General features: G+C 37.1%; 1 protein-coding gene across 2 annotated transcripts; it reads left to right on the top strand.

The window, feature by feature from the left end:
* ArgRS (arginine--tRNA ligase-like protein) lies at positions 1-27,232 on the top strand. Of its 2 annotated transcripts, XM_067130475.1 has the most exons (14): positions 1-176; positions 2,473-2,616; positions 8,689-8,895; positions 9,039-9,176; positions 11,910-12,022; positions 14,000-14,120; positions 14,283-14,486; positions 15,290-15,412; positions 15,633-15,797; positions 16,914-17,031; positions 20,713-20,878; positions 21,184-21,290; positions 25,778-25,944; positions 26,662-27,232. In XM_067130475.1, exons 1-14 carry the CDS (start codon positions 129-131, stop codon positions 26,830-26,832), a joined length of 1,992 nt encoding a protein of 663 aa, XP_066986576.1. In that variant the 5' UTR covers positions 1-128; the 3' UTR covers positions 26,833-27,232. The 2 variants fall into 2 exon arrangements, with proteins under 2 accessions (XP_066986576.1, XP_066986577.1); XM_067130476.1 differs by lacking the exons at positions 1-176; positions 2,473-2,616 and adding an exon at positions 3,594-3,811.

Here is a 27,232-nt window from a genome sequence, read left to right as displayed (position 1 = left end):
AATTTCTAAAGGCCAGAAAACGACTTCACATGGTGTTGTTACTGCCGAGTATTTCTGACAGTACGACGACACCTTTCTGTAATTATTTAATGTCTTCTTGAACTGAAAAGAAATAGAGTCGTGTGAAAATGGCAGATCAAACACTCTTAGATTATACTCTGCGATGCGCAAAAGCCGTAAGTGTAACCCTTAACATAGTCTAAATATGGACGACCCAATTGCATTTCGCTGTCTTAGGTGTATGTAGGGCATCTTCGACCATATAGCTTACCGGGTAGTATTTAAGCTCATTTTCATAAATAAAATTAACCAAACGATGAGAAAATGTCGCTTTCAGCTCAAAAAGGTGGTAAATAGTATCAGTGGACATTTTTCTTCCACCGGTAGTCAAGTGTAGACAGCCCTACCTTCAGCTAAGGCACGACAGGCTGAGGTATTTTGAGACTGCCCATTCATTTGTAGGTAATTTGACAATCGTGTTAGTTTCCATCAGAATGCCGATTGGGCAGTATGCAGGGTAGGGAGACAGGAGCGGCGTTGGTAATTTCGCCTCCTGGCAAGCGGTGCCCAGCGCTGCCAAGCCCCCCTAGCCAAATGAGAGCACAGTGCCCTAAGTCAGGTTAGGTAGGTAAGTTCTGGTTAAGTCAAGGCACAACGCTCAGGGAAAGGGTAGATCCAATTAGTAGCTCCGTGGTGGCAATTTCCTTCTAACTTGACTTTTTCTACAGTTTTTTGGTTGCTAATTATAGATTTACCTTCAATTTTTGTTGCACGAGTGTAATGAACCCCTGAAGTCCATCCAACAAGGGGTTTCCATACGCGATCTTCACAAGACAGAGCACGGGTACGTCTGTTTGGAACGGTTCCTATCCCGTCCAGCAAGTGCAATAACTTGTTAATGTATGGGTACCGCCCCCCCGGGCCAGTACTAAACACGGTGAAGGGACATTCCATTTGGCCGACAACAAACAAACGCACCGCCAGTATCAAAAGCCCTAAAAGTGTAGAAAAAACCATTTTCCAAGGTAAAAACAAGTGCGAGAATTATCAAGGAAAGATTAGGTTAAGGTTGTTTTGGTTAGGTCGTAGCCAGTGCCAGACCACAAGTCCAAACAGAAATTTAGTCCTACCGATATGTTTCCAATATTCAGCATTACTTGCAGGGAGCCAAGTGCCCCCCTCAACCCCCCCAGCCAGGTCAGGTCACAGCGCCCTAAGTTAGGTTAGGAAGGTAAGGTTTGGTTAGGTCAGAACATGGCATTCTATGAAAGGTTAGGTTTGGCCCCTTTTTTTCAGTCATATTTCTCATGCCTACCCCAGTCTCCTTACTCTGTATCTGTGCCTGCAACCCCGTTTTCGAGTTGTCTCCTTACAAAAGTGACTGAGATTGATGAACGTCTGAGGCTTAGTTTATTTTGCCCTATTCCTCTCATTCTATTGTGTGACAAGTTTGCTCTTTAGGCGAGAAGGCACTTTAGTCACATGGTAGTTAGGTTACCTGAAGGTGAAAGGGCAGGAGATTTGCACACACCATTTCCTTTGGTCACAGAGGCTTAAAAGCAAATCAGGCATATTTCAGAGTATATAGATTTTAAGGTAGCTGAGTAGGTTTTCTGTCCCACAATGTGATGTCATGTTTAGCAGAATTATGTTTTGTCCTTTCACCCCTTTAAACTAATATTTTTCCTGTGCTTTGTCTACTCATTTGCCTAACCTGTTCATCCCACCCAACAAATAGTAATAGGGGATGCATTCGGAATGAGGGGTCTAGGTGTTGTTTAAGCCTCAAAATTAAGTATTTTGTGTCAAAGAAAATTATTGCATTAATAGAGAAATCATTATTTATCTAACCTAACCATACCTGTATCAGTAGGAATTAGCCCTTTATGGGACAAATTTTAAAGGTCACAGTCAGAAAAACCTGCAAGATGAAACCATGAGAATACGTTGGTGGGAGTTATAGGGACATTTAACCTTCTGGCAATAAAGAAAACTTTGTCTATACAAAAAGAAAGTACAACTGGAAGTGTTCCTTCCAAGTGACATGCTTATTTCATCCAACACTATAGTTTGGTATTCATATACAGTACATACATTGGGGTTCATGTATGCCTGACAGTTTTTTTTTTTTTTTCTGGATATTGTCTTCCCATAAAGTTTTAGTCTGCAAAATACATGCGTACTCTGCTTTCAAGGTTAACCTGAAGCATAACCATAGTGAATGTTTGAGTATTTCATGGCAGGATGGAATTGTTCTTGTATTTTTATTACTTAGTTCTTATCTTTATAGAATGGGATGGCATTGTTATACTTCATTTAGTGAAAATTAGGACAGTGTAGATTTTATAGCACTTTAATGTACAGTAATGCAGTACGTGTAGTTGGATAGCACTGTATATCTGGGTTTACTTAACATTTTTGTTATGCAAATATTTTTTAAAAATGTAAAATAATTTCCTTTTTCATTTGCAGGAAAAAGAAACAGAAAGATTAGCTACACAGTTACAAGCTATAAGCAATGGAAATTTGAGTGATATAGATATTGATGATAAAGAATACCTGGATCTTTTAAATGAAAATGCCAAGTTGAAGTACCGAATTGGAATTCTGAAAAGGGTAAGTTGACAATAAAATGTATGTTACTTTTTTGAAGTGTAAGTGTATTTTAGGTATTTTTGAGGTTAGATTAAAAAATTTTTGGAAGATATATCTTTTTGTTTACTTGTAACTATGTTTTGAAGATTTGTTTGTATGGAAGACAGTCATATTTGTGTTGAAAATATTGGAAATCAGATTTTATGTCAGAGACTGTTCTCTTAGGGAAAAGGTAGCAGTACTCATAAAATTGACTCTAATGAGGCATTTAAGAGTTTGGTGGATGTTTCTGTTATATGAGGTTATTGACCCAGTATGTAAAGAATTGTGTGTTGTGCAACTTTCTCCTTTAGCCGCCCAGAAGATACTGAACATTTCATGTGGCACAAAATTACAGAACATAAGAGAATTGTTCTGTACATGCAATTCTCATTGAGAGACTAGTTTTTGACAGACCCTAAAAAAAAAAAAGTGTAACCATGGGATATGGTTGACCATTATTCATTATTCTAATTTTTGTATACTTAACCCTAATCAGTTGACATAGAAAGAAAGAAAGAAAGTAAAATAACTGCAGACTGCTCTCTCTCTCTCTCTCTCTCTCTCTCTCTCTCTCTCTCTCTCTCTCTCTCTCTCTCTCTCTCTCTCTCTCTCTCTCTCTCTCTCTCGTTGCCCCTGTGACTCATGACTGCATGCACCATATTCTGGCAAAAAATGCTCATTAATGGTCAGTTCATTTTTGTTTGTCAGTTGACCCATGACTAGAAGAGACAAGGTTTGTATGAACTTCAAACTTCAAAAATGTGTGAAGTGCTAAACGTATTCAAAGATTTTATAAAAGTTCTTGGCTCTGAAATGGCTGTATGTTTTGTTGCAGACTTGTGATGCTGCTTCAGCAAAGCCAGACTCAGGAAATTAATGTGGAGTACAAAGGAACTTTAAAGAAAGAGAAACTACTTTACAAGGTTCTAAGTGTTAGTGGTGAAAAAGATATTTGTCTCAAAAGATTAGTGTTAAATGATCTCCTTAAAAATGAACAAAACATTATTGCAAGTTGATGTGATGTATTGCTTAGACCTAGTTATGCATAAATTGAAAATGCTGTCTGTGTGTAGTCTTTGATGGATATTAGTGAATTTTGACCATGTCAGACTTTCCACACAAGAAACTCTGCACTCAAGGTGGTGGGAATCATCATCATTTAACATCATCACGGGTATGAATGAATACAGTAATGCAGTAGTGTATTTTCCATCCATATTTAGCACCATAGGGGTGTAGTACAACATTGACGTTTTGTATATTATAAGCAAAATAATTAAGGTGCTTTGCATAATAACTGGAATTCACAGTTTAGAAGTGGAAAGTAGTTTTAATTAAGTGGATTCATTTTAAGTGGATGTAGAAATGTTTCCTGACTAGATGGATTAAAGGCCATCATGCAAATCTTTATCATCTTTGTTATTTATTTAGTGTATAATTACCATTTATCATAGTCTTAATAAGTCTCCAGCATACCTCAGAATATCTTTTTTTTTTTTTTTTTTTTGTTCTTTTGGTCTTATCCACAAAATTCCAACTTCTTTAACAAATCCTTTGTGCCAGCCCTGTGAGAGTTAAGAAATGACTTGGTGTCATTGAATTACTGTGTGATAATGTTATTCTTCCTGTTGATAAACAAAGGTGGAAATATGTACTGCATATTTGTTGAGAGTAATGATTGAAAATTTTCTTTATTTAACCATTATTTACCAACAAAGGGTTGTATATTGTATATCTTAAAGAACTAAATAAAAGAAAATTTTTTCCTCCTTATCTTGTTTCTGTTTTAATTTCTTATTTTCTTACTTCCTTTGTATTTCATATCATCCCTTTTTTAGCAGTGTCGAATATGCAATTTTCAGATTTTTTTTTAGCTATCTACTGTACATTGACGGTGAATTTATCATTGAATTCTTGTTTAAGCAAAGTATATAGTGTGTCTCTCATCTATCAGGGTGTATGGTTAGAGAGACTCTTTAACAGGAAGTAATGATATAATCCCCATCAGTGCAGACAACTCAAAAATGTTTAGAGTGCTTATTCAACACTGTCAAAAAAGGATTGAATATATCTGCAATATAGTACCATATTTTTCTTAACTCAAGACAAACCTGTGTCCATACAGAGTGCAAACATTTTTATCTTCATTTTTACTCAGGTTTTGATGCCTGGTTGAGGGAGTGTAAACCAATTGCTAAATAGCTATTCATAATAATGTAATCATGATTAACACTGAATGGAACAACCAACTTGCCCCACCTGCCAAATGCTTTTGTTTTTAAACTAGGTTTCTCACAGACTGGATTTAAGTATGGGAGCATTTATATGTTTCTACATTAATTGTTTAATTTTCCCATGCAAGGCTGTCAATTGGATATGTAGTGTTATGAAGGTTTAGTTTAACAGATGTAAAGAGCCATTCCTCTCTATCATTAGATGTGGTGTGATTGATTTTTATTTTTATTTTAATGTTTTAATTTCATGTGCTTCCTTGTATATCATAAGTAAAATTGGAGTTTGATATATGTAACTTACCAAGTAATTACATTGCTTATAGTTTCACTTGCCGGCAGCTTAAAAATTTTGAAATTTGTGGTAGCACTAGTGTTGCTGGTGACTAGTCCCCGCCCACTTTCGGGGTATGAGAGGAGCGACTTCAACAGTGCGATTCAGTTGTTTTTCTGCCAGCTCTAACAGTGGTTCAGTTGTGAGCAGTCAGCTTAAATTTTGGCTTTCGTCACTTTTGCTTTTGAGATTCTTCTTTGGGTGAAGTACTGGTAACCTACAGCTTTTGTTTTTATGTTAGGTTCAGTGGAGGATGCTTTTTCTTCAGTTTGACTTATAACTTGAGTGTTGACTTCTTAGACTTAGCCTAGTATGTTGGACTCTAGCGCTGCTAGCCTAAGCTATTGCAACAAGGCTGCAATACTAGGCTCACCAAAGTGAAATATGACTCACTCTATGTGCGTAGAATGTAGGGGACGAGTGTTCAGTTGATCGAACATGTTCAGGTGGGATGCTAGAAAATGGAAGGTTTTGGGGTCTCATCTAGCGAAATTAGATAGAGACAGGAAACATAAGGTGGCTGCTAGAGCCAAAAAACAGATAGCAAGACCATAGTTAGTTATGCTGATTAAGATATTCCTGCTTTACCTTTACCTTCTCCCAGTTCTCTGACTATTCAGCCTACTCTTTTACCCGAAACTTGTAACGTAATTTTGATGTCAAAATGGGGTTAATTGTGGATACTGTGGCCCGGTTGGGTGCTTCAGAGCGTGTCCTTATGGACAGAGTGGAAAAAAGTGCTAGTGTTAGTGAAGTGTCAGTGGAGGTGGCGGTTGCTTGTCCTGCCAATGCTCCTAGGCAAAGGTCACTGGCGTACTCCCCTACACCTGGGAGCAGTCAAACCATCTGAGGGGGAGAAACATCTTCCTCTTCTTAGACGATTGGCTCCTTTGATTGCCGTCAAAGGAGAGGTGCATGGAGGACCTTTGGAAGACCCTTCATTTATCAGAAGAGTTGGGTCTGCTAATCAACCTTCAGAAGTCCTAGCTGGTTCCATCACAGAAAATTCTCCATTTGGGGATGATGATAAACTCTCAGGGGTAGTTAATCCATATATCCCACCTCCGTGTCAATTTGGGAGTCAGCAATGTAATTACTTGGTATGTTACATACGAGTATATAAAAATGACATTTTTATGATAAAATAGTTATATATATCCTTACCAAGTAATTACAAATCAAGCCCTTACTCCTTCCCTTCATATGGAAAGAAGGGTAAAAAAACAACTGAATTATGCTGTTGAAGTCGCTCCTCTTGTACCCTGAAGGTGGGCTGGGACTAGTCACCTACACTGACACTAGTGCTACCACGAATTTCAAAATTTTTAAGCTACCAGCAGTGAAACTATAAGCAATGTAATTACTTGGTAAGTATATATAAAACTTTATTTTATCATAAGACTGTCATATTCTCAAGGTAACCATAGTTTGGTACAGCAGTTGACTGGTCAGTGGAAACTCAAGTCCATGTTCCCCATGGGAAAGAATCTGCATGTACTTGGTCCTTGCAAAGATCCTTAGGAAACACCTGCGTGGACTGCAAGGACTTCTCTAATGGTGTTTTGGGGTTAGTATGGAGAGGATAAATTTAGCCAGCAGAGACTGGAAATGTGCTAAATGTGGATACTGCATTTTGTCTTTCAAATTGGTAGGATCTGTTGCTTAGCTCTCCATAAATAGCCCAATGATGCACATCTTATACTGAAAGATGAATCATGCTAGGAAAAGCTGCATTAGGGTATAGATGACATGAAACTGTTCAGGTTTTGGTCAAGATAGGACTGAGTATGAAATTAGTCAAGAGACCTATCCACTGTTTGGTTGGTAGGATGTTAGACAGCAAGAGTCACCCCTTTGTGCGAGCTGTTCAAAAAGTGCAACCCTCCCTAGATGTTGATGTAAAATAGTTGGTGAAAAAGGGGACTGTGGACATCTTTCTTCCCACATGGAAGATTGCATAAGTATTGATAGAAGGGGCAAACAGTGTAGAGTGAATTAATAAAGTTAATATGGTCATAGTACCCTACACAGTTCCATTATCATTGCTAATAAGCCAATGTATCTGAAGTATTGCCAGTAGGTAAAGGTAACCATGGTAATTATACAAAAAGAATGTAGTGCTGAGTATTGATGCTAGATATATACATGAACAGTATTTACTGTTGAATAATTGGTAGGTATGGTTTCTACCAATTATTCAAGAGTAAATACTGTTCATGTACATCTAGCGTCAAGGCTCAGCTCTACATCATTTTTTGTATAATTACCATATCCAGATTAATAAATTTACCCAGTGACCAGTGCTATCTTTATGATAATACATTTGATAAAGAACCATATCCTTGTGCAAATACCTGATGAGTTTGAGCTGCATCCTTATTAAAATTTTTAACTCTTACTACATTGAAATTTGATTATGCTGCCTGAAACTCCCATCCAAATTGAAATTCTCACTGTAGTCAAATATAAATAACTGTTTGGCAACAAATCGTTTAGGGAAATCATGTCAGAATGTTTGTTTTTTATCTTTCCTGTTATTAAATTGCTTGAGATTACATTTTACTGCAAAAATCTTTCATGCCATTATTGTGAGTTATAAGTATTTTTATTTTGTGTTTCAACTATTATTTTGTTTATAAAATTTGGATTTCAACATATATTGAGACAAAAAATCTGTGAGCATGAAGGTTTGTATATAAGAAAATTAATTCAGTTTGGTACAAGAGATACTTGAGTAAGGTCTAGGTACAAGATGATGAGAAAAGTGACAGGAAGAGTTGTTCATGAAGAAGCTAATGATCAATGTTGATAATCATCACTAATTGAAAAACCTCAAACAATGTGAAGTAGAAAATGACCAATTGCCTCTTCAGTTATGTGGGCAGTGCTTCTGAAGGTAGCTCTTGGATACTCCAGGGTGCATGAATCAGCATGTCAGAAGAGTTGCCAACACCCACAGTCTATACTATTTTACATAAAGATTATCCATGCATAAAGGGAATGTACTGTATTAGGGGTGTCTTCCTACCCAGTTTAGCAGTTTTCTTCTGCTTTGCCTTCAACTTATGAATAACTTATTTTGTTACATAGTGACTATTTCCATAATTAATAAATAGTCTAACCAGACCATTGAGTTGACATTCTAAACTCTCACAGGGTCAGTATGCACATATGGAAAGCAAGGTATTTTTAAGGAATATAGAAATTATTTGTGCACCCACAGATTTGTTTTCTTAGTCCACTATTTAGATGGAGTTAGTTTCTCCATCCGAATTTAATGTTTTCAAGAATCAGCTCTTGGTGAAGGTATATGGCTTGCGTGGTTCAGAATTGCAAGTTATAGCTTTTTCCTATAAGCTCTGAAAGACTGAATCAGAAATGAGTAATGGGAAGACTAGGAACAAATGGGTATTTAAAGGACTTGAATGTGCTAACTTTTGATTTAAACATTCTAAGTATCTGAGTGACTTTTTGCTTTTGTTGCAGAACTTAGAGTCCTTAGGAGGTGATGCATGTAGTCATGCACCAAATGTAGATTTTTCACGTCATATGTGCAACATACTGGGTCATTTAGAGGAGGTCTTCACTTCTGCAGTATTAAAAGCCTACCCGGATGTAACAAACCCTGTAGTTCAAATTCAAGTATCGAAACATGCTGATTACCAGTGTAATGCTGCATTGGCCTTAGGAAAAGTAAGTCGACTGAAGTTTGTTGTTTTTGTTGAAAAGCTTGTGTTTAAGTTCCAATTTTTTTAACTGGAGATATATGATTTCACAGAGGAAATATTGTTTACTGGAAGATGGAAGCATTTATTTTTTCCTGTTTTTTCTTACAGACTTTGAAGAAGAACCCAAGAGAAGTTGGAGACACTGTACTAAAAGCTGTTGCAGATGACCCTGTTATATCAAAACTGGATCTCTCAGGTCCAGGTTTTATTAATATATATTTAAATCAAAACTTTATTAGAGAGCAGGTATGTAAATATGTGTAATGTCCTAGAACAGATAGTCCATAAATTTGTTAAATGTTTTTGTTTCTTATTTTGATTGTAGTCAGAGGTACTGAGTTTATATATTTGTAAAAATTTTACCAGATGTTAAGACAAATACTTTCAATATACACTTTTATGCGTTTCACATTTCCGTGTTGTATTTTGTTGTCGGATTTTTGTGGAACACATCATTCACTTGTCTGTGGGGGAAACTTCACTAATTTGCAGATTTTTCTTTGGGTCTTATCTCTAAAATTATCACTAATTCACTTTTTTTTCATAGAGCAACACTTTATTCACTAATTACAGTACTGTGTTTTTTCATTAAGATATATGTACTGTATACTGAGAGAGAGAGAAAGAGAGAGAGGGCACAAGAATTTTTTAATAAATTTATGGGAGATGGTTAGGACTAACCACGTTTGTATGATAAATGATTTACCTAATAATAGATACTAATTTTCAAATACAATATTAATAAGATTAAATAATAATAATAATAATGAAAATAATAATATACTGTAATTAAAGAATTTAGCATTTCTGTAGTAAATTATGTGAAATTTTAAACAAACAAATACATATTCCCAATCTTTTCCAAAGCTCTGAAGTAAGGGGGAAGGTTGGACCTGTCGTTTATGTCAAATATCTGACTGCAAAGGGTCTTGGTCAGACATTTGACATATATGACAGGTCCAAAGATTGGAAAAGATTGGGAATATATATTTGTCTGTTTAAAATTTCATATAATATATTATAGAAATGCATAAATTTTTTAATTATAGTAAAATATTATTATTATTTTTTATTTTTTAGTCTATCACAGCCATTTTGACTAGGTGGTTTTTATAGTGTGGGGTTCTGGGTTGCATCCTGCCTCCATAGGAGTCCATCACTTTTCTCACTATGTGCGCTGTTTCTGGTAGCACACTTCTGCTGAGTCCTGGAGCTACTTTGGCATCTAGTTTTTCCAGATTCCTTTTCAGGGATCTTGGAATCATGCCTAGTGTTCCTATGATTATGGGTGCAATTTCCACTGGCAAATCCCATATCCTTCTTATTTCAATTTTCAGGTCTTGGTACTTATAAATTTTTCTCTTTCTTTTTCATCTATTATGGTGTCCTATGGTATTGCGACATCAATGATTGATACTGTCTTCTTGATTTTGTCAATCAACGTCACGTCTGGTCTATTGGCATGTATCACCCTATGTGTTCTGATACCATAGTCCCAGAGGATCTTTGCCTGATCATTTTCTGTTACTCCCTCAGGTTTGTGTTCGTACCACTTATTACTGCAAGCTAGCGGGTGTTTCTTGCATAGGCTCCAGTAGAGGGCTTTTGCTACTGAATCATGCATCTTTTTGTACTGGTTCTGTGCAAGCGCTGGACATTTGTTTGCTATGTTGTTTATGGTCTCTTCTTTCATATTGCACTTCCTGCATATGGGTGAGATGTTATTTCCATATGTTGTTCTTTGAACATATCTGGTTCTTAGGGCCTGGTCTTGTTCCACTGTTAGCATTCCTTCTGTTTCCTTCTTGAGTTCTCCCATCTGTAGCCATTTCCATGTTTCATTGCTGGCCAGTTCTTTAGTGTGTCTCATGTACTGTCTGTGTATTGGAGGAGCACTTCAGGTTATGTTCTTTGTCCTTCATGTCCTCTCATTCCTTTTTTGTCTTGGGATTGCTGAAGAATGGTGGTTGGTTGGAAGTCTTGAGAATTTCTTGGGAGTGGTCCCTTCCATAGAAAAGATGTTAGTCTCCATTCCCTTCATTTAGACTGAAACACTTTAAGAAGCTGCCTGCTTAATCACAGAGTTCTTGACTGACTTGCAGCAAGACTTCCAGTGGAGTTACAGACTGGTCTCCTCCTAATTCACTGGCATCTACAGAAACTACCTCTGTACTCAAGATCTGCTTGTGCACCCATCTTCATATGTTGCACGTTTGTGTAGCCTATTCATCCATTTAAGATTATGAGATCTTAGGAGAGGATCTTGATGGAATGGCTTGCACTTCAGTACCATTTCTTTTTTGTCTTTCTCCAGATTTCAAGTATACCCATGCTCCAAGAGAAGAAGTGTGCCTGTCTGAATTTTGTTCGTGATTTTCCATTACAGGACGAGTCCCTTAACTGTTGTCTTATCCTTATGCTGATAGGTGACTGACACTCTACCCTTTTGATACCACTGGTATTATGGGAGTAACAGGTCTGGCAGCAAAACCTTACTTTTATATTTTAGGTATTCCCCAGGCTGGTTACCTTTCTTGTTTTAATTGAAACTTGTGGTGTTTTTGAGACATTCATATTGATGTACTCAAGTTTTTCAGACTGCAGGGAATATTCTTATTCCTCTTATTTGAATGTCAGTTGCTTTGTGGCTTGTACATTTGTGTCCTGTTAAGATGATGCTTAACAGTAGGATACTTCTTAACCCTGGTGACAAGCCAACAGCATTTTCATCCGGCTGGATTTACATCCTGGAAGTATTGTGAGCACTTTTGTAAAAAGTACTGCAACTGGATTCATGACATATTTTGGCACTAAGTACTTTGTACCACCAACCCAAAATTTAACTTCCACAGCGTAATATTTTGAGTTCTTTTGGACAAATGGTTTGTATAAAATAATTATATATCTTAGAATATTAAAGTTTCATTTGATAAGATATAAAATTCATGGTTGTAGTAAACATGAGTATTTCTCACTTAGGTGACCAACGTTGTCCTGAATGGCGTTACTCCACCTCCAACAGCACCTAAGCGAGTAGTTGTAGATTTTTCATCACCTAACATTGCTAAAGAAATGCATGTTGGTCATCTCAGGTATGTTGAAATTCAGAATTAGGGGATGGTTATCCAGTGTATAACAGGGAATGTATATTGTCAGTTGTAAATCAAGGTGTGGTACATATCTGTTTATACATAAACCTTTTGTTTTTTGCAGCAACAAACATACACATAGGTGATCAGAATGAAACTTACTTCCTTTTATTTTCATTGCCACCTTTTATTTTGATTGCCAGTGTTACATATGTTCATTTTATGCCCTTGTTCAAAAAGTTCCTCAAATTATCTGCTGTCACCTGTTTCAGGTTACTGTATGTATGTTCATATCATTCATTCAGGGAGAGTGAAGTGAGAATGGGTGTTTGTCATATCAGCAGTTATACCACAGCTGCAAGCAATAAACAAAAGAGAGGGCTTTGGCAAGGGGACAAAGTCTGTTCCTTCTCTCTTGGGTTTCTTGCCAAGAATGAAGATCCTTCTAGACCTTGGCCTCATTCATTCACAAGCCCTTTGTTGGCCGAGTTGGTTGAGCTTCAGACCGTCATTCGATGGGCGGAGTTGACGGCTGATGAAGAGTTAGAGGAATTTATTTCTGGTGATAGAAATTCATTTTCGCTATAATGTGGTTCGGATTCCACAATAAGCTGTAGGTCCCGTTGCTAAGTAACCTTGGTTCTTAGCCACGTAAAATAAGTCTAATCCTTCGGGCCAGCCCTAGGAGAGCTGTTAATCAGCTCAGTGGTCTGTAAAACTAAGCTATACTTACTTTTACTCATTCATTCACCATTAGAAACCTAATGGATATTCTTGGACTAGAGGAAGAAGTGACTTCTTTGCCCTGTGAGAACTTTTAGAAAAGATCAGAGGACTTCGAACAACCCCTCTCGAAGAATGCCATATCCTTTTTTCTGAGAGATGTGATTTCTGAAGCACACACTAAGATTCAAGAGGATGCCTTACCTGCAGCAGAGGTTAAGGCTCATTAGATTAGGGCAATTGCAACATCTCTGGCCTTTAGACATAATATGTCTCTCTCCACTATACTACAGTCTACGTTTTGGAGATGCAAGTCTGTCTTTGCTTTACATTATCTAAAGGATGTGGAAACTGATTTTGACAATTGTAGCATATTAGGACCTTTATCTCTGGCCAGCATGATGTTGGGGAAGGAAGCATAGGGGGTCATCTGTCCCTCTACTATCTCCTCACCTTGGTATAAGGTTTTGAATTTAAGGGAAGCCTGAGGGTACATTGTACCTAGAGTACCCACCAGTTTTTAGCAGTCTGGGGTGTGGTTTTTATTATAGTGTAGGTGACAGTGTTGTTTTTAATTTGATCTGGTGTATGCCCGGGTTGAGGGCCCATTTTAAACTTTGCTAACATTCAGAGAACTTCCTTTGCTACAAGTTCCCACTAATGTACTGTAAGGGCAACCCTTGGCTCATCGCCATGTCCACTACGTTAAGATGAGCACTGACCAGAGGCATTGTCCACTTGTAGCAGCTCTCTTAACAGGTAAAGAAAGAACAAGCATTTGTTAAATGCTAATAATTTTCTGTTTCAGATTCATTACTTTCCTTAATGTTTTGAAATAGAATATGCCCATGTATCCCACCTCCTTGCAATTTGGAATCAGCTATGTAATTACTTGTAAGTTACTTATATATAAATTACAGGTTTATGATAAGTTTTTAAACCAAGTAATTACATCCTCCTCCCCCTCCCTTGCTTGGACATCAGGGCACAAACGAATTGAAGCTCTCTGCTAACTTGTTCCTATCGATACCCGAAAGTGGGTGGGATCTTGTTACCTACACAAAACAATTGAGCGCTACCGCTAACTTTGAATTTTTAGGCTGCCGTTGTTTGAAAACCTGTAGATATGTAATTACTTGGTAAGTATATATAAAACTTTATATTATCATTAAAATGTCATTTTTACAATTTGTCATCAAAATTTGTAAGGTGTTTCTTCTATATGCTATTTGTTTTGTAAATTTTCTGTCTATACAGATCAACCATCATTGGAGATAGTGTATGCCGACTCTTAGAATTTCTGGGTCACGATGTGCTTCGCATAAATCACTTGGGTGACTGGGGAACACAGTTTGGCATGTTAATTGCACATTTAAAGGCAAGTCTCTGATCCAGTTTAGTTGGTTACTAGTTGCTAGTGTGTGATTCTGGTTTTTTTTTTTTTTTTTTTTGCATGTCATTAACTGGCTTTATTATGTTTGTTAGTTTTTATTTCAAATTGCAAGTTTGTTTTGCATTAAAAGAATGTCTTTTCTTCCAGGATACCTATCCTGATTTTGCCAATAACCCTCCACCCATAGCTGATCTCCAAGCATTCTATAAAGAATCAAAGAAACGGTTTGATGAAGATGAAGCCTTCAAGAAAAGAGCATATGAAGCAGTGGTACAGTTACAGGCACATGACCCAGTACATATCAAAGGATGGGAAGAAATCTGTGATATTTCAAAGCAGGAATTCCAAAAGGTATTACCAAATATTCTATTTAGGATCCTTGTAAAGTCTTACTAGTTCGCTTAAAATCACTCTTGATAATAACTTTATTTGGCTTGCAGTTTAGATAAAGTTCACTTAAAATCACTCTTTATAATAATTTTATTTGGCTTGCAGTTGAGATAAAGTACAAGATATAGTTTACATGAAATAAGATGTTTAATCTGAATGTTATACATTAGGCTTAACAAGTAAAAACAAAAAATGTACATTAGACTTAACAGGAAAAATTTTGGTACTTAAAATGCGTAACAAAATATAGTACTGTATTGTATATCTAATCCAGAACATTGTACATTAGGCTTAGTACACATACAAAGCCAACTTTAAAATGTTTGTGAGGGCTTGAGTATTAATCAAGTACTGTAATGAAGAAATCTGTTGATATATTTCCAAACCTGCAGTTTAAAACCAACATTGTTCCTACACAAATACAAACCCTCGGTCTTAACATATGGATAACTTTTGGCGAAGCTGGAAAGTCCAGCTGTTAAACATTTGCAAGGCGGTTATGGTTACTAGGCAGAATAGTTGCGCAGAGCAAAATATGAAACATACAGGTGGCAAAAGGGGGTGCTTGGAACACAATTTTAACTTGCGACCCTGTCTGTTCGTATCTCTGAATGTTTGTAACATGAATGTGCTTAAGTAGGGTGGATACTGTATCCCCAACTGTATTTTCTCTTGGAAAGGCCAATTTGAGCATTCTTTGCCTGCAATTTTCATTCACAAATCTGTGTCTGTAATTTTATATAGTAAAATTATTTTACTTTCAGGTTTATGAAAGACTACAGATTCATATAGTCAACAGAGGAGAATCTTTTTATCAGAGCCGAATGGAGTCTCTAGTAAAAGAACTAAATGCAGCAGGGCTTTTGGAGGAAGATGAAGGAAGAAAGGTGTGTACTCATGTCATTAATACATTGTGTGAAGCCACTGTCAAAAAATTTGCTGTTTTAATTCAGATTTTACCAAAATAAATACGCAGTATTTTTTGTTCCCACTGTTGAGTAAAATTTTAATGTGCTAATCTTTTTAATGAAGTTCTATTATATTTTAAAAAGATGAGTGAGGTAGCTGGAGTGTCTTTGAATGGAATTTTGATTTATTTTTTCTCAGGTGATGTTTGCTGAAGGAGCAGAAATTCCTTTAACAGTTGTAAAATCAGATGGTGGATTTACTTATGATACTTCAGATATGGCTTGTTTGAAGCAGAGAATAGAAGAAGAGAAAGGCCAGTGGCTGATCTATGTAACTGATGCCGGTCAGTCACAACATTTTAAGGTATTGCCCAAGGCTTTTTTGTTAATGTTTGTATTTTTATGATTTTGTAATTGGTTCCTGTGGTGTTATTATTTAGTGCTACTTATCCAGGCGTTGAGACTGGAGATGAGTAAATTAAGAGATGATAATATTAAGGTATTCTGTGAATATACATTATTAGATTTCATGTAATGTTTTTACTGGATAATCATATTTGTGCACAAACAACAGTTACTTTTAAGTGTATTGCTGGTAATATTGAGAAATGAGGTGAATTGCTTTCAAATTTAAAACTAACTGGGAGCTGAAACCTTATGCAAGTACTGTGTAAGCACTATGGGAATTCTCCAAGTTGCTGCTACTTTGCAATGCTTCATAATAATCAGTTAAAAGTGACATGAATTCCTGTCTTCTCTTTCTACAGTTTATAAGACACTATTACTCTAAATATATTACAAAACCATTGAGTACTTTCTTAGCAGGCATAAAACATTCATAGGTCAATGAATGTAGGGAAAGCAAGATAGGGAAGTGCTTATGAAGGACACTTTACTTGAAATAGTACAAAATGATAATTAATCATTCTTCATTCACCCAAGTAAAATAAAAATATCTAAATCTACATGGTCAGTCAGAATTGTTTAGTCACAAAGAACAAAGAATGGGGGAAACTTCAAAGACAAGAGAGTAATGATGATTCTCCCCATAAGAATGGCTCAAACACAGTAAAGTAAAGACTTCTTCTAACATTCAATCATTTCACCATATAGTAGCATGTTCAAGCTCTTGTAAAACTGAAGGTGGTTATTTTGTAGCTCTGCTTCATTATTATAATAGTCACTGACCATTGTTACACTTGGCCTCCTACATATCACCCTAATTGCATACTAATAGGCAACAACACCCTTTGCAACAAGTTTGAAAGGTATGGTTTGTATGCAGTAAATTTATTAACATAGTCACAAAATTCTTGTTTTTAGTGCACAGAAAGCTGCATTCATAACATGTTTATTGTTACAAAGTAAACTGGGATGTCCAGTATGAATAGGAGTACTGTAAAGTAATAAAAAATTAATAATTTATATTGATTTTTTTATTTGCTATTTCTTTAGTACAAATTAACTGTTTCCTTTCTAGAGTTTCTTGGCGTGTGCTAAAAAGGCAAAGTTTTATAACCCAAGTAAAGTAAGAGTTGACCACGTGACCTTTGGTGTTGTGCTGGGAGAGGATAAGAAGAAGTTTAAAACTAGGTCAGGTAAGTGGAAGTAAATTCTTTGCTCATTAGGTACAGATGTTCCCACATGTTATGTAGGGTAATATCAGTGTGTTGGAAGTTATTGCAAATTTCATTATACTGTACAGCCGAAGTCGGCAGAAACAGATTCTGGGAACAGAGTGGTCTCTGCATCAGGGGATTGCGGACAGGCTGTTTCACTTTTTGGGGAGGCCAATGATCTATTAGACCTCTTCACTACAAAGTTCTACAGAAAGTTAGAGGTCTACGGTTTGGTAGTTCTAGACTTGATTCCCGTGGCAGAGGATGCCCTTCAACATCCCTGGGACGACCTGGACTTATACACCTTCCCCCCATTTTGCCTGATCCGCAAGGTCCTGAACAAAGTGATGAGGTCCCAGAGTCTCAAGATGACTCTAGTACCTCCTTTGTGGCTGCAAGCAGAATGGTTTCCAGGTCTGTTGTCACTGCTAGCAGTGTTTCTGAGAGAGATATCCCTGTGGTACAATCTACTATGTCAGCCTCATTTGGAGAGGTACCATCAGCTGATAGGTTCTGTATCTCTTCACAGATGGAGACTATGAAGTACCTCCTGCGAGTGAGAGGCTTTTCTCAAGGAGCAGTGACTCAAATGTCAGGATACCTCAGAAAGTCTACTTCATCCATGTATCAGGGGAATTGGGCCCTAGGAGAGCTGTTAATCAGCTCAGTGGTCTGATAAAACTAAGGTACAGTATACTTAACTTTTGTGATTGGTGTCGTCGACGGGGTTACCCTCCACTCGGAATGTCTATTCAGCAGGTAGCTGATTTTCTAATCTTTCTCAGATCAGAAAAATGTCTTTTAATTTCTGCCATAAAGGGCTACAGGGCTGCTTTGGCTTAGGTTCTTCATACGTGGACATATCTACCTACATCTTGGGAGATATCTATGCTGATCAAAAGTTTTGAGCAGTCCTGTCCCCCTAGAGAACTCATACCTCCAACCTGGGATCTAACTTTGGTACTGAGTATCCTTACGCGAGCTCCTTGTGAACCCTTATGTCAGGGATAGACACTTGACCCTTAAGACGGTCTTCCTGCTAGCCTTGGCTTCATCAAAAAGGGTGGGTGAACTTCATGGTCTGTCATATGGTGTTAAACACGCCAGGGGTTGGAGGTCAATAGGCTTCGAATATGTCCAGGAATTTGGTCTAAGACTCAAAATCCTGCAATTCAAGATGAAAGGTTCTCCTCCTTTTCTATCCCTTTGTTGGGGGATTATGTTGACGACGATCCAGACGAATTGCTTCCCAGGTGAATCTCGTCCCTTGAACAGACATCATGATAGAGACGTCTCTCCCTATTCTCCGAAGGGTGCTAAAGACCGTTCTGCTAGTCCGCACCCGGGTTGCAGCATGTGGCACAGCTGCGTTTGCCCTTCCGAGCATTCGCATGCTGAACTCCATCACTCACCTCATAAGTGCTCTTCTTCTTCTTCTTCCGGGAGCCCATATGAGCATCCAGAGTGTTTGCCAGACCACCTCCCAGTCGTCGAGCGTTTGTCTTGGACTCCAGAACGCCCACCTCAAGCCAGCTCGGCGCCAACCAAGCATGCCAACTGTCCACCCAACTTCCACTGAACACACACCTACATCATTGTCTCCCGCTCGCTTGCCTAAAGATCCTTCTTTTGGGCATATCAAGAAGCAGTTGGAAGATGTTTTGGGCCTTCTGCATAAGGCTCCCCCTTCACATAAGCCTTCTCAAGACCTTACTTTATCTCCTTTTTCTTCAGAAGAGGAAGTAGTGCAGTAGTGGCAGACCCTCCTCCTATGGCTTATGCTTCCCTGATGAGATATTTTTTGGCAACCTTCCCCTCTCACTTCCAACCAGCTGCTCCAGTGTTGCCCGCTTCCACTTCATTAAGAGAAACCCAGCAGATTCTAGTTCGTGCCTACCTCGGATGGTTCTCTCTTTGTCTGCGAGAAAGGTACTTAGAGAGGTAGAAGATTGGTTGACCATTAAGAGGGAGCAAGGGAAGGTCACTTTTGCCTTTCCTCCTGCTAGATTGATGGCCAGGAGATATCTCTTTACTCAACTGGAGAAGCTCCTTTCTTGGGAGGTGGTGCCTCTTCCCAAGATGACTTCTCAGGTTTGATAGACTCGGCTCGTCACTCGGCTTTTTCTTCGGCTAAAGTTTTCTTCACTTCTTCGGAGTTTGATCACCTTGTGAAGTACTTGTTTAAAATACTGGAAGTCTTCAGCTTTCTGGACTGGTTGATAGGAGCTCTTGCCAGGAAAATAGAAGATCATGACATTTTAGCGTCCAACTTGGCTGCGCGTTTTATCCTGTGCAGATAAGGCAGTGAGGGATGGCTCCTTTGAAGTTGCGGGTCTTTTCACCACAGGAGTTTTGAAGAAGAGGGAGTTGTGGTGCTCCTTCACCATGAGAGGAGTGACGTCGGTTCAGAAGTCTGCGCTTTTATATTCTCCTTTGGATAAGCAGTATTTGTTCCCTCCTCAATCAGCGGTGAAGGAGATTGCCACTGATTTGCAGAAAAAATCAACACAAGACCTTCTTGCACAATCTTCAAAGCACCCCAGGAAACTTTCTGCCTTTTCTGCCAAGTCTTTTGCTTTATTGTCACCAACTCATAGACTCATCTTAGCCCTTTTTCGGATGATTTTACGTTTCTCTCACTCATTCAAGAAGGCCCAGAGTCTGACAGTTGATCATGCAGTCCGTACACTCCGTGCAACATGTCAGAGGCACAGTACTCTTCCTCGCTCTATCAACCAGGAAGAGAACCCAGGTGCAGGGAACTCCAGTCAGTTCGGAGACTCGCTCAGATTCCTCCCTCCAATAAGTGAGTCTTCCCTATGTAAAGTACCGATGGTTTGTATATTGTGTAGGAGCAAATGACAAATTTTTAAAGTAGTTTGTATTTTTTCTGACTATGCAAACCTGAGGTCCTTTACAGTTTTTTGCCCACCTCATGCCACCCCTCAATCTGACACCTAGGCCGAAAGGCAAAATGGAATGATTACATCTGGGACTCCCGCATACCGGACAGTAGTTAACTGTCCAACCAACTTGTTCAAAAGTTTAATGGCTGTTCCAGGTTCGCTGAAAGTAATTCCTTATGTAAAGGACCTCAGGTTTGTATAGTTAGGAAAAATACAAAATTCGTTGAAAATTTGTCATTTTTCCTAACATATAAACCTGAGGTGTTTACGTAAATGACCCACCTCTAGCCACCCCTCATGCTGCTTCCTGGGCCAAAAGGTAAAGTGAATACAAGTAGATTCAGTAATCTTTAATTGTTTAGCATAAGTACTCTTATGCATGTGAAAGCTTCCATGCTTGTTGGCCATGACATTTTAAAATAAATCATCTGAAGTTTTCATAGCTTCTCATATGCCTATCTTTTGGAGGCAACAGTTGTTCCTAATGATGATTATGTCTATGCACATATTAAGGGATAACTTTAAAATTGCCATCTGTACTTTATGCTTCTTATTTTCATGTATTTTTAGTGACAGCTGAATTGGTATATTAGTTAGTTTAGCGAGATCATAGTCAAGTATTGGCAACAAAAGGATATGACAAATTTTTATTATGTATGAAAGATCATTGTATGGGTTACTTTAGTGTTGTCTTTGTTGGTTAATGTGTGAATTGAAAGGCTTACACTTTGTTTTGTGTGCTTCTATATTACAGGAGATACAGTGAGATTGGTTGACTTACTGAATGAGGGATGTCAGCGATCAGAAGAAAAGTTAAAGGAGAAGGAGCGTGATAAAATATTGACACCGGAAGAGTTCATAAAAGCTCGTGATGCAGTGGCATATGGATGCATCAAATATGCTGATCTTTCACATGACAGGTTATAAACTTTTAAAATTTAATTACCCCATGTACAGTTTATTATTTATGGTATGAGATAGTATTCAGCTATATACAAAGGGATAAAAATTCTTTTGGCTAGACTTGAGTATTTTTACTTTAAACTTGGACTTGTTGAATTAAATAGTACATTACTGTACTAATAATGATGTTGAAGAAATTTTCTTAGCAATATTTATTCAGTAAATTAGGAACTCCTTGAGTTAGATATTTTGAAAAATAATTTTAAATTTTGTATAAAATTGCATGTTTAATCCCAAGTTGAAGCATGATTTTTTTTTTCAGGTCTCGAGATTATATATTCTCCTTTGATCGAATGTTAGACTTTCGGGGTAACACTGCAGCCTATTTACTGTATGCTCTCACAAGAATACGTTCAATTGCCCGTACAGGTGAGAAGGAAGACTTGGTTGCCATTGATAACCATGAGTTATACAAGTTGTCAGTAATTTTGTTGGGATTTATCATGCAAATATTTAATTTTAAAAAGCTTTTATCATTATTGCAACAGTTTTTTCGACTTTCTATCTGATATAAAGAATATTCCTTTGGTATTCAGTGGTTTTTAAGTATAGAAACAACCCATGAATTTATGCAAAACCTATCCATTGATGTTTGAGGTAGTCACGGCTTTTTTCTCTTGCATTTTTGTTTTTCAGTAGTCTCCATCCATTGTTTTTATGTACATAAGTGTTCCTGATACAAGTACAAGTACAAATGTTATTGCATTACATGGGTATTTTTCTGCTACAGGCAAAGAATTAAGACTACTCAGTTATCATAATTCACATTGTTTAGGTGAAGTTTTCCTTTTATAAATTTAGATATCTGATGAGTTCTGGTGTTACCCTCCTGGCCAAAGTCCCTATCACCATGATCATCTGGACCTTCTCACTGATAAACTTCCCTGTAGGAAGGTATCACTTAAGTTTGCTTACTCTGCTCAGCCCCAGTTACGTTACTTTCTGCCTTTTACTCTGATCCATTCTTTTTTATCTTTTCCATGTACTTGTTGTCCATTTACTTAGGAATCTTCCATCTGGCTGTTAAATTTCATAAACTTTACCTTACTTACAGTTTCCAGTTTCCATTTAAGAAAAATTAGCCTGATTTTAGCAATGGAACTTTGTGATCTCATTATAATAATGGTAACACTGGTTAGTGTTTGCCACTTCTCTGGTTGTTCATGTTCTCCCTTCTGTCCCTTTTACTTGTTTAGCCCTCATGACACAATTCCTTGCCATCTCCATCTTTTGAATATCAGCTAGTTTGTTAGCCCAAGAACACCCATTGAGAAAACTCATTTCACTGACCCTAAAGTGTTCTTGAAGGGGCAAGAAATTTACTTCTGGAGATGAATGCGCTTGACCTGGAGTGGATAAGATTTTAGTGCTAGTTACCTGATGAGTCAGAATAAATGTAATAAGTTGAAGACAAAGGTGATGTCAGTGGGGATACCCAGAACATGGCAGCTACACCACACAGAGGAAGAGCAGTTGCACACTTGTTGCCTGCAGGATTTATGTGATCTCAACTAGATTGACATTTCTATACAGCAAACAATTGGTTTGTAATGTGCCAGGTACACAGGCATTTTGAAATATAGTATGTATAGGATTCAAAGCAATTTTGAAAGGTAGAGTAAGCTTTCTGTCCCCCATGGACCTGATTGCTTGGCTGAAGAAAGTGACCATTTGTAGAATATGGAATTTAGGCCAGAGTCCAAGCCCTGGGACCTATGAGGTCATTCAGAGGTGAAACGGAAATTGACATTAAAAAGGTTTGAAAGGTGTAACAGGAGGAAAACCTATCAATTACACTAAGAAACAACTGTTAGGAGAGGGTGGAAAGTAAGATGGAAGAGAATATGAATGGATGTACAATAAAAGGAGTAAATTGGGTTGCAACTAGGGGCCAAACGGACGCTGCAAAGAACCTTAAGTAATGCCTACAGTGCACCACATGAGGTGCACTGATGTCACTAACCCCCATGGGGTGTAACCATTAGCTAATATGGCTATGGCAGTCCGGTGGCTTTACCTTCCTTCATACAGCCTGGTGTGTTGTATCATTCTGCAGACTAAAGTCATGTCCAGGCTCATATAACGGGCAAACCAGTGAAGTGGCCATGCCCATGTTAAGCAAAATCCTCAGTCAGTGCTCGTTGATCTGAGGAAAGTACTGGAGATACGATACTGCCAGTCTTACGCTATCGCAGGGGGCCCACAGAATTGGTGCCTCCCACTTCTCAAGTCATCGTAACAGTCCACAACAGAAACCTGCAATGTCTAGCCCAGAGTCTTGCAGTGATCCTCTAAGTAATTGCTGGTCAAAACCACTTACAACAAAGTTGATACAGCTTTATCGTTAAAACCCATGCTTATGGAACATTAAACTGGAGACTTACAAGAACAGAGATAAATGCCAAACAAGTAAAGAAAATGTACATAAAAAAACTAGAGGAATTAGTAGTTTTACTACTGTCATATGAAAGGAATCAGTTATTGTAATTTTTTTAAATGGAAGGAGCAGTATTGCTGTTTGCAGTTTAGAGTCATTGTATGAAGCCAGAGACATAGATGATATTTCCTAAATTAAATGAAAGGACTGACTGATATTAATGATGTCAAATTTATTGAAAGAAAAACCATAATGTTGATTGCATTAAATAGAAGGATTGATGGATAGGGCTCATGCACAATTGGCAAGATCATATGATATTAAATATGGGTAGTGTAAGACATCAGTAATGAAAATACTATTAAGAGTAGGTGCAATTGTTGGTGTTGTTCATAAAGTGAATTAGAGGATGCTAGGGATGTTATGAAATTGATAGAGATACGGAACTGATATTGATGGTGTTAGTGATTTAACAAATCTGAAACTGAACGTGGTAGTGATGTTAAGGAAGTGAAATTGGTGTCAGTGGTGACAAAATTGATGGCGAAAGCAATTTTACTGAACTGAAATTAAAGGCATTAGTGATGTAACGGAAGTAAAATTGAATGTGCTAGTGACATTATGAAGTTGAAAATGACAAGAAATTGAAGCAGATGACCTTAATTTAAAGGCATTAGTGATACCACTGACATGATTTGGAAGGCACTGGTAACATGACAGATTTGAAGTGAATAAAATAGTAATAATTTTATTGAATGTAGAGAAAGGATGACATGGGTAGCATGAAAATGAAGCAGTGAATAATGTCCCTGATATGCTGTGGAAGGAATAAGTGACGTCACTATAGTGAAAAAGTAGATGTTAATGACGATAATGATATGGAATTAATGACAAATGATATGGAATTAATGACAAGCGATATTTCATAAATAAAATTTTAAAAATGGCTTATGATGCTGATGTGACATGACTGAAATGAATGACAGTTGCATGGAATGAGGGTAGTGTGCTGATATGACTGGTGTGAAATACAATGCTCCAGTTTTATTAGTGATGTGACAAGTAAGGCATCATTGATGTTATGGGTAAGAAATGGAAGTTTAAGTAATCATTCCAACGTGAAGTCATTGATCTTACTCATATTATGTCAAATTACTATTACAAAATCTTTGATAGTAATAATAAGACATATGACGGGAAATGAAGTCTTGAAACTGTTTGAATGAACTGAAAAGCCAAAAATGGCATTGATGACTTATAATGATGAAGAGGAATTACACATGTAGAATTCAAGGTGCTCGTTATTATATTAATGATCTGAAATGTAAGTGTAAAATTATATTATTCCTGTGAATTAGGTTTGAAAATAATATTGATGTGAAAGAAAATTGTAAATAATATTAGAGAATGGGGAATGGTAATATTTATTAATAGACTGCATCACTTAAACTGAATGGTAACCTAAATTAGGTTTGCATACAGAAGGTTAAAGTATAATGATATTGATGGTGTAAAATGCAAAATGTAAAATGATAATCGTGTAGAGATGGAAAATGTTATTGTTCATGCAAAGTAGTGTGTGAAAATTTTATTCATGACTTGGATGAAAATTTTAAAATGAAGTGAGAAAATAGTATTAATGACATCATGATCATGAAATAGAAGTGGCAGAATGATATTGGTGATGTGAAATAAGTGTTAGAATGACTAGTGATCTGAAATGCAGTAAGATAGGGAGAATGAAGTAAAATAGGGAAATGACACAAATGGTGCGAAATGAAAGTGATTAATGAAATCAAAGGTGCTAGATTAAAATGGTGAAAATGAAAACAATGATATCGGGAAAATGGTAAACCCATATAGAATATAATGGCTGTTTTCCCCCACATAAGGAGGGGATAGTGGTGTCAGTGAATCTCATGGCATGCAGTGTAGGAATTACTAAAGGTTGTTTGTAGCATCTGTTCAGCCCCTAGCTGACATTTTACTTTACCCTTGTTCGCAGTTCCTTTTTTCCATCTTGCTATTATCTCTGTTCCTACTTCCTTTCTTCCACCTTGCTGTCCAACCACTCCTGCTCCCTCTAATCACCTTCAGCACTGAATGACTGAAAGTGCCCCAGTGCTTGACCTTTAGCCAAATTCTCTTAAACCAGATTCAGCTGCCTCTACCCAGATTGCTGTTTGCTATCATATACTATTGTTTTGTTTGATATTAAACTTTTTAAAAGAATATACAAATTACCATTCTACAAGGTATAACCTTCTTCTCCCACACTGTGAATGAGGGTTGTATCAACCATTAGTTATTAGATAATTGCCATTATTGTAGTTGGTCTAATGACACTAGCAAACGTATTTTAAAGCTGAAATTTTTATCCACAGGACAAATATTTCCTAACTATAAGTAATTCTGTCATTGTCTTAATTAATTTTCCTTGTATTGTTTTGTGTATGTGGGATCATTTTTTCTTTGACAGCTGGAGTGAAAAGAGAAAACATCATATCCGAAGCACAAAAAGGGCCTGTTTTACTTGATCATGAAAAGGAATGGAAACTGGCGCGAACTCTGCTCAAACTTCCTGATGTCTTGGTCAAGATTACAGAGGATTTGTACATACACCCACTTTGTGAATTCCTGTATGAGGTAAGTTTCAAGTTATATGTAATTTAGGTGTTTTCTATTCTTTTCATTGCATGCAAGTAATCTCATTCTTTAAATACACTCTAAATTGTCATATGTTCTCATTGGTGATGTTCTGTGCCACACCTGCCATATTCTACAGTCAAACATAGTACTGTAATTCGAATTACTCACCGGAAAGACTTGTCTTATACAGTACTGTACTGTATTTTGAAAATTATGGAAATTCTTTACCTTATTTGTCAACACCATTTAGGATGATGTCAATTTGCTTAAAGAGACAAGTCTTTCCAATAAGTAATTTGAATTACTATGTTTGACTGTAGAATGACTGTAGAATAAGAAGTGTGGCATAGAACATGAGATTTGATAAAAAGCAAATTCTATATTATAATTTGCAACTGAAACAAGCAGTAAAGGAAAACAGATTTGGGTATCTTCAAGTAACATTATTTCAACTGTGTACTCCAAGGATTGGGTTCACTACATTGGAGCAACCCACTCATTACTTTGCTTCATGACATTTTTAGGTTGATTGATTCGACCCAGCCTTTTCCCAGCACAGACCATTGCCTCATGTTTCCATTAAGTGTAGTCAAGGTTGAAGGGATTAAAGAGACCTGATATGGTCCTCAGGCCTCTACCTACCAACAGAGATTGTTGTAATTGTTAGAAAAGTTTTTGTTTAATTTGATCAAATTTTACTTGCATTCTTTGCAGGTCTCATCAGTATTTACAGAGTTTTACGACACTTGCTACTGTGTCGAGAAGGACCAAACTGGGAAAATCGTCAAAATAAACCACGGTAGACTCGTCCTGTGTGAAGCAGTTGCTGTCATTATGGAAAAGTGTTTTGCCATTCTGGGGATTGAAACTGTTAGTAAAATGTAAATTACATTAAATTTTAGCAAACTTTTTATAAGAATTACAAATACCTGTACCTTTTATACTTTTTTCAGGATAACATCCTTGCCTTATCACTAGAATCTTTAATTGAAGATTTTGCAATGTAGATTATTTGATATTCTATGCTTACATTCTCTGTAGATGCTCTTTGTTATCAATTACAGTACTTTCATGTTAGAAATTTTTTTAGCCTTCATATATTTTTGCAAAAATTTAATGAGTACATACGTAGGAAATCTAGATGATGAAACTTTTTTGCAGAGTACTGATATTTTCCTAATACTGTCTTCATGTAGCACAGATCCAGAACTTAGCTTATTTAATATTGACATCCATTTTCCTGGTGTTCCTGGGTAAACCAAAGAAATAAATCTTTGGGCTTGTG

This window comes from Macrobrachium rosenbergii, chromosome 28, assembly GCF_040412425.1.
Source record: "Macrobrachium rosenbergii isolate ZJJX-2024 chromosome 28, ASM4041242v1, whole genome shotgun sequence".
NCBI lineage: Eukaryota > Metazoa > Arthropoda > Malacostraca > Decapoda > Palaemonidae > Macrobrachium > Macrobrachium rosenbergii.
This window is presented reverse-complemented; position numbering and strand designations above follow the sequence as displayed.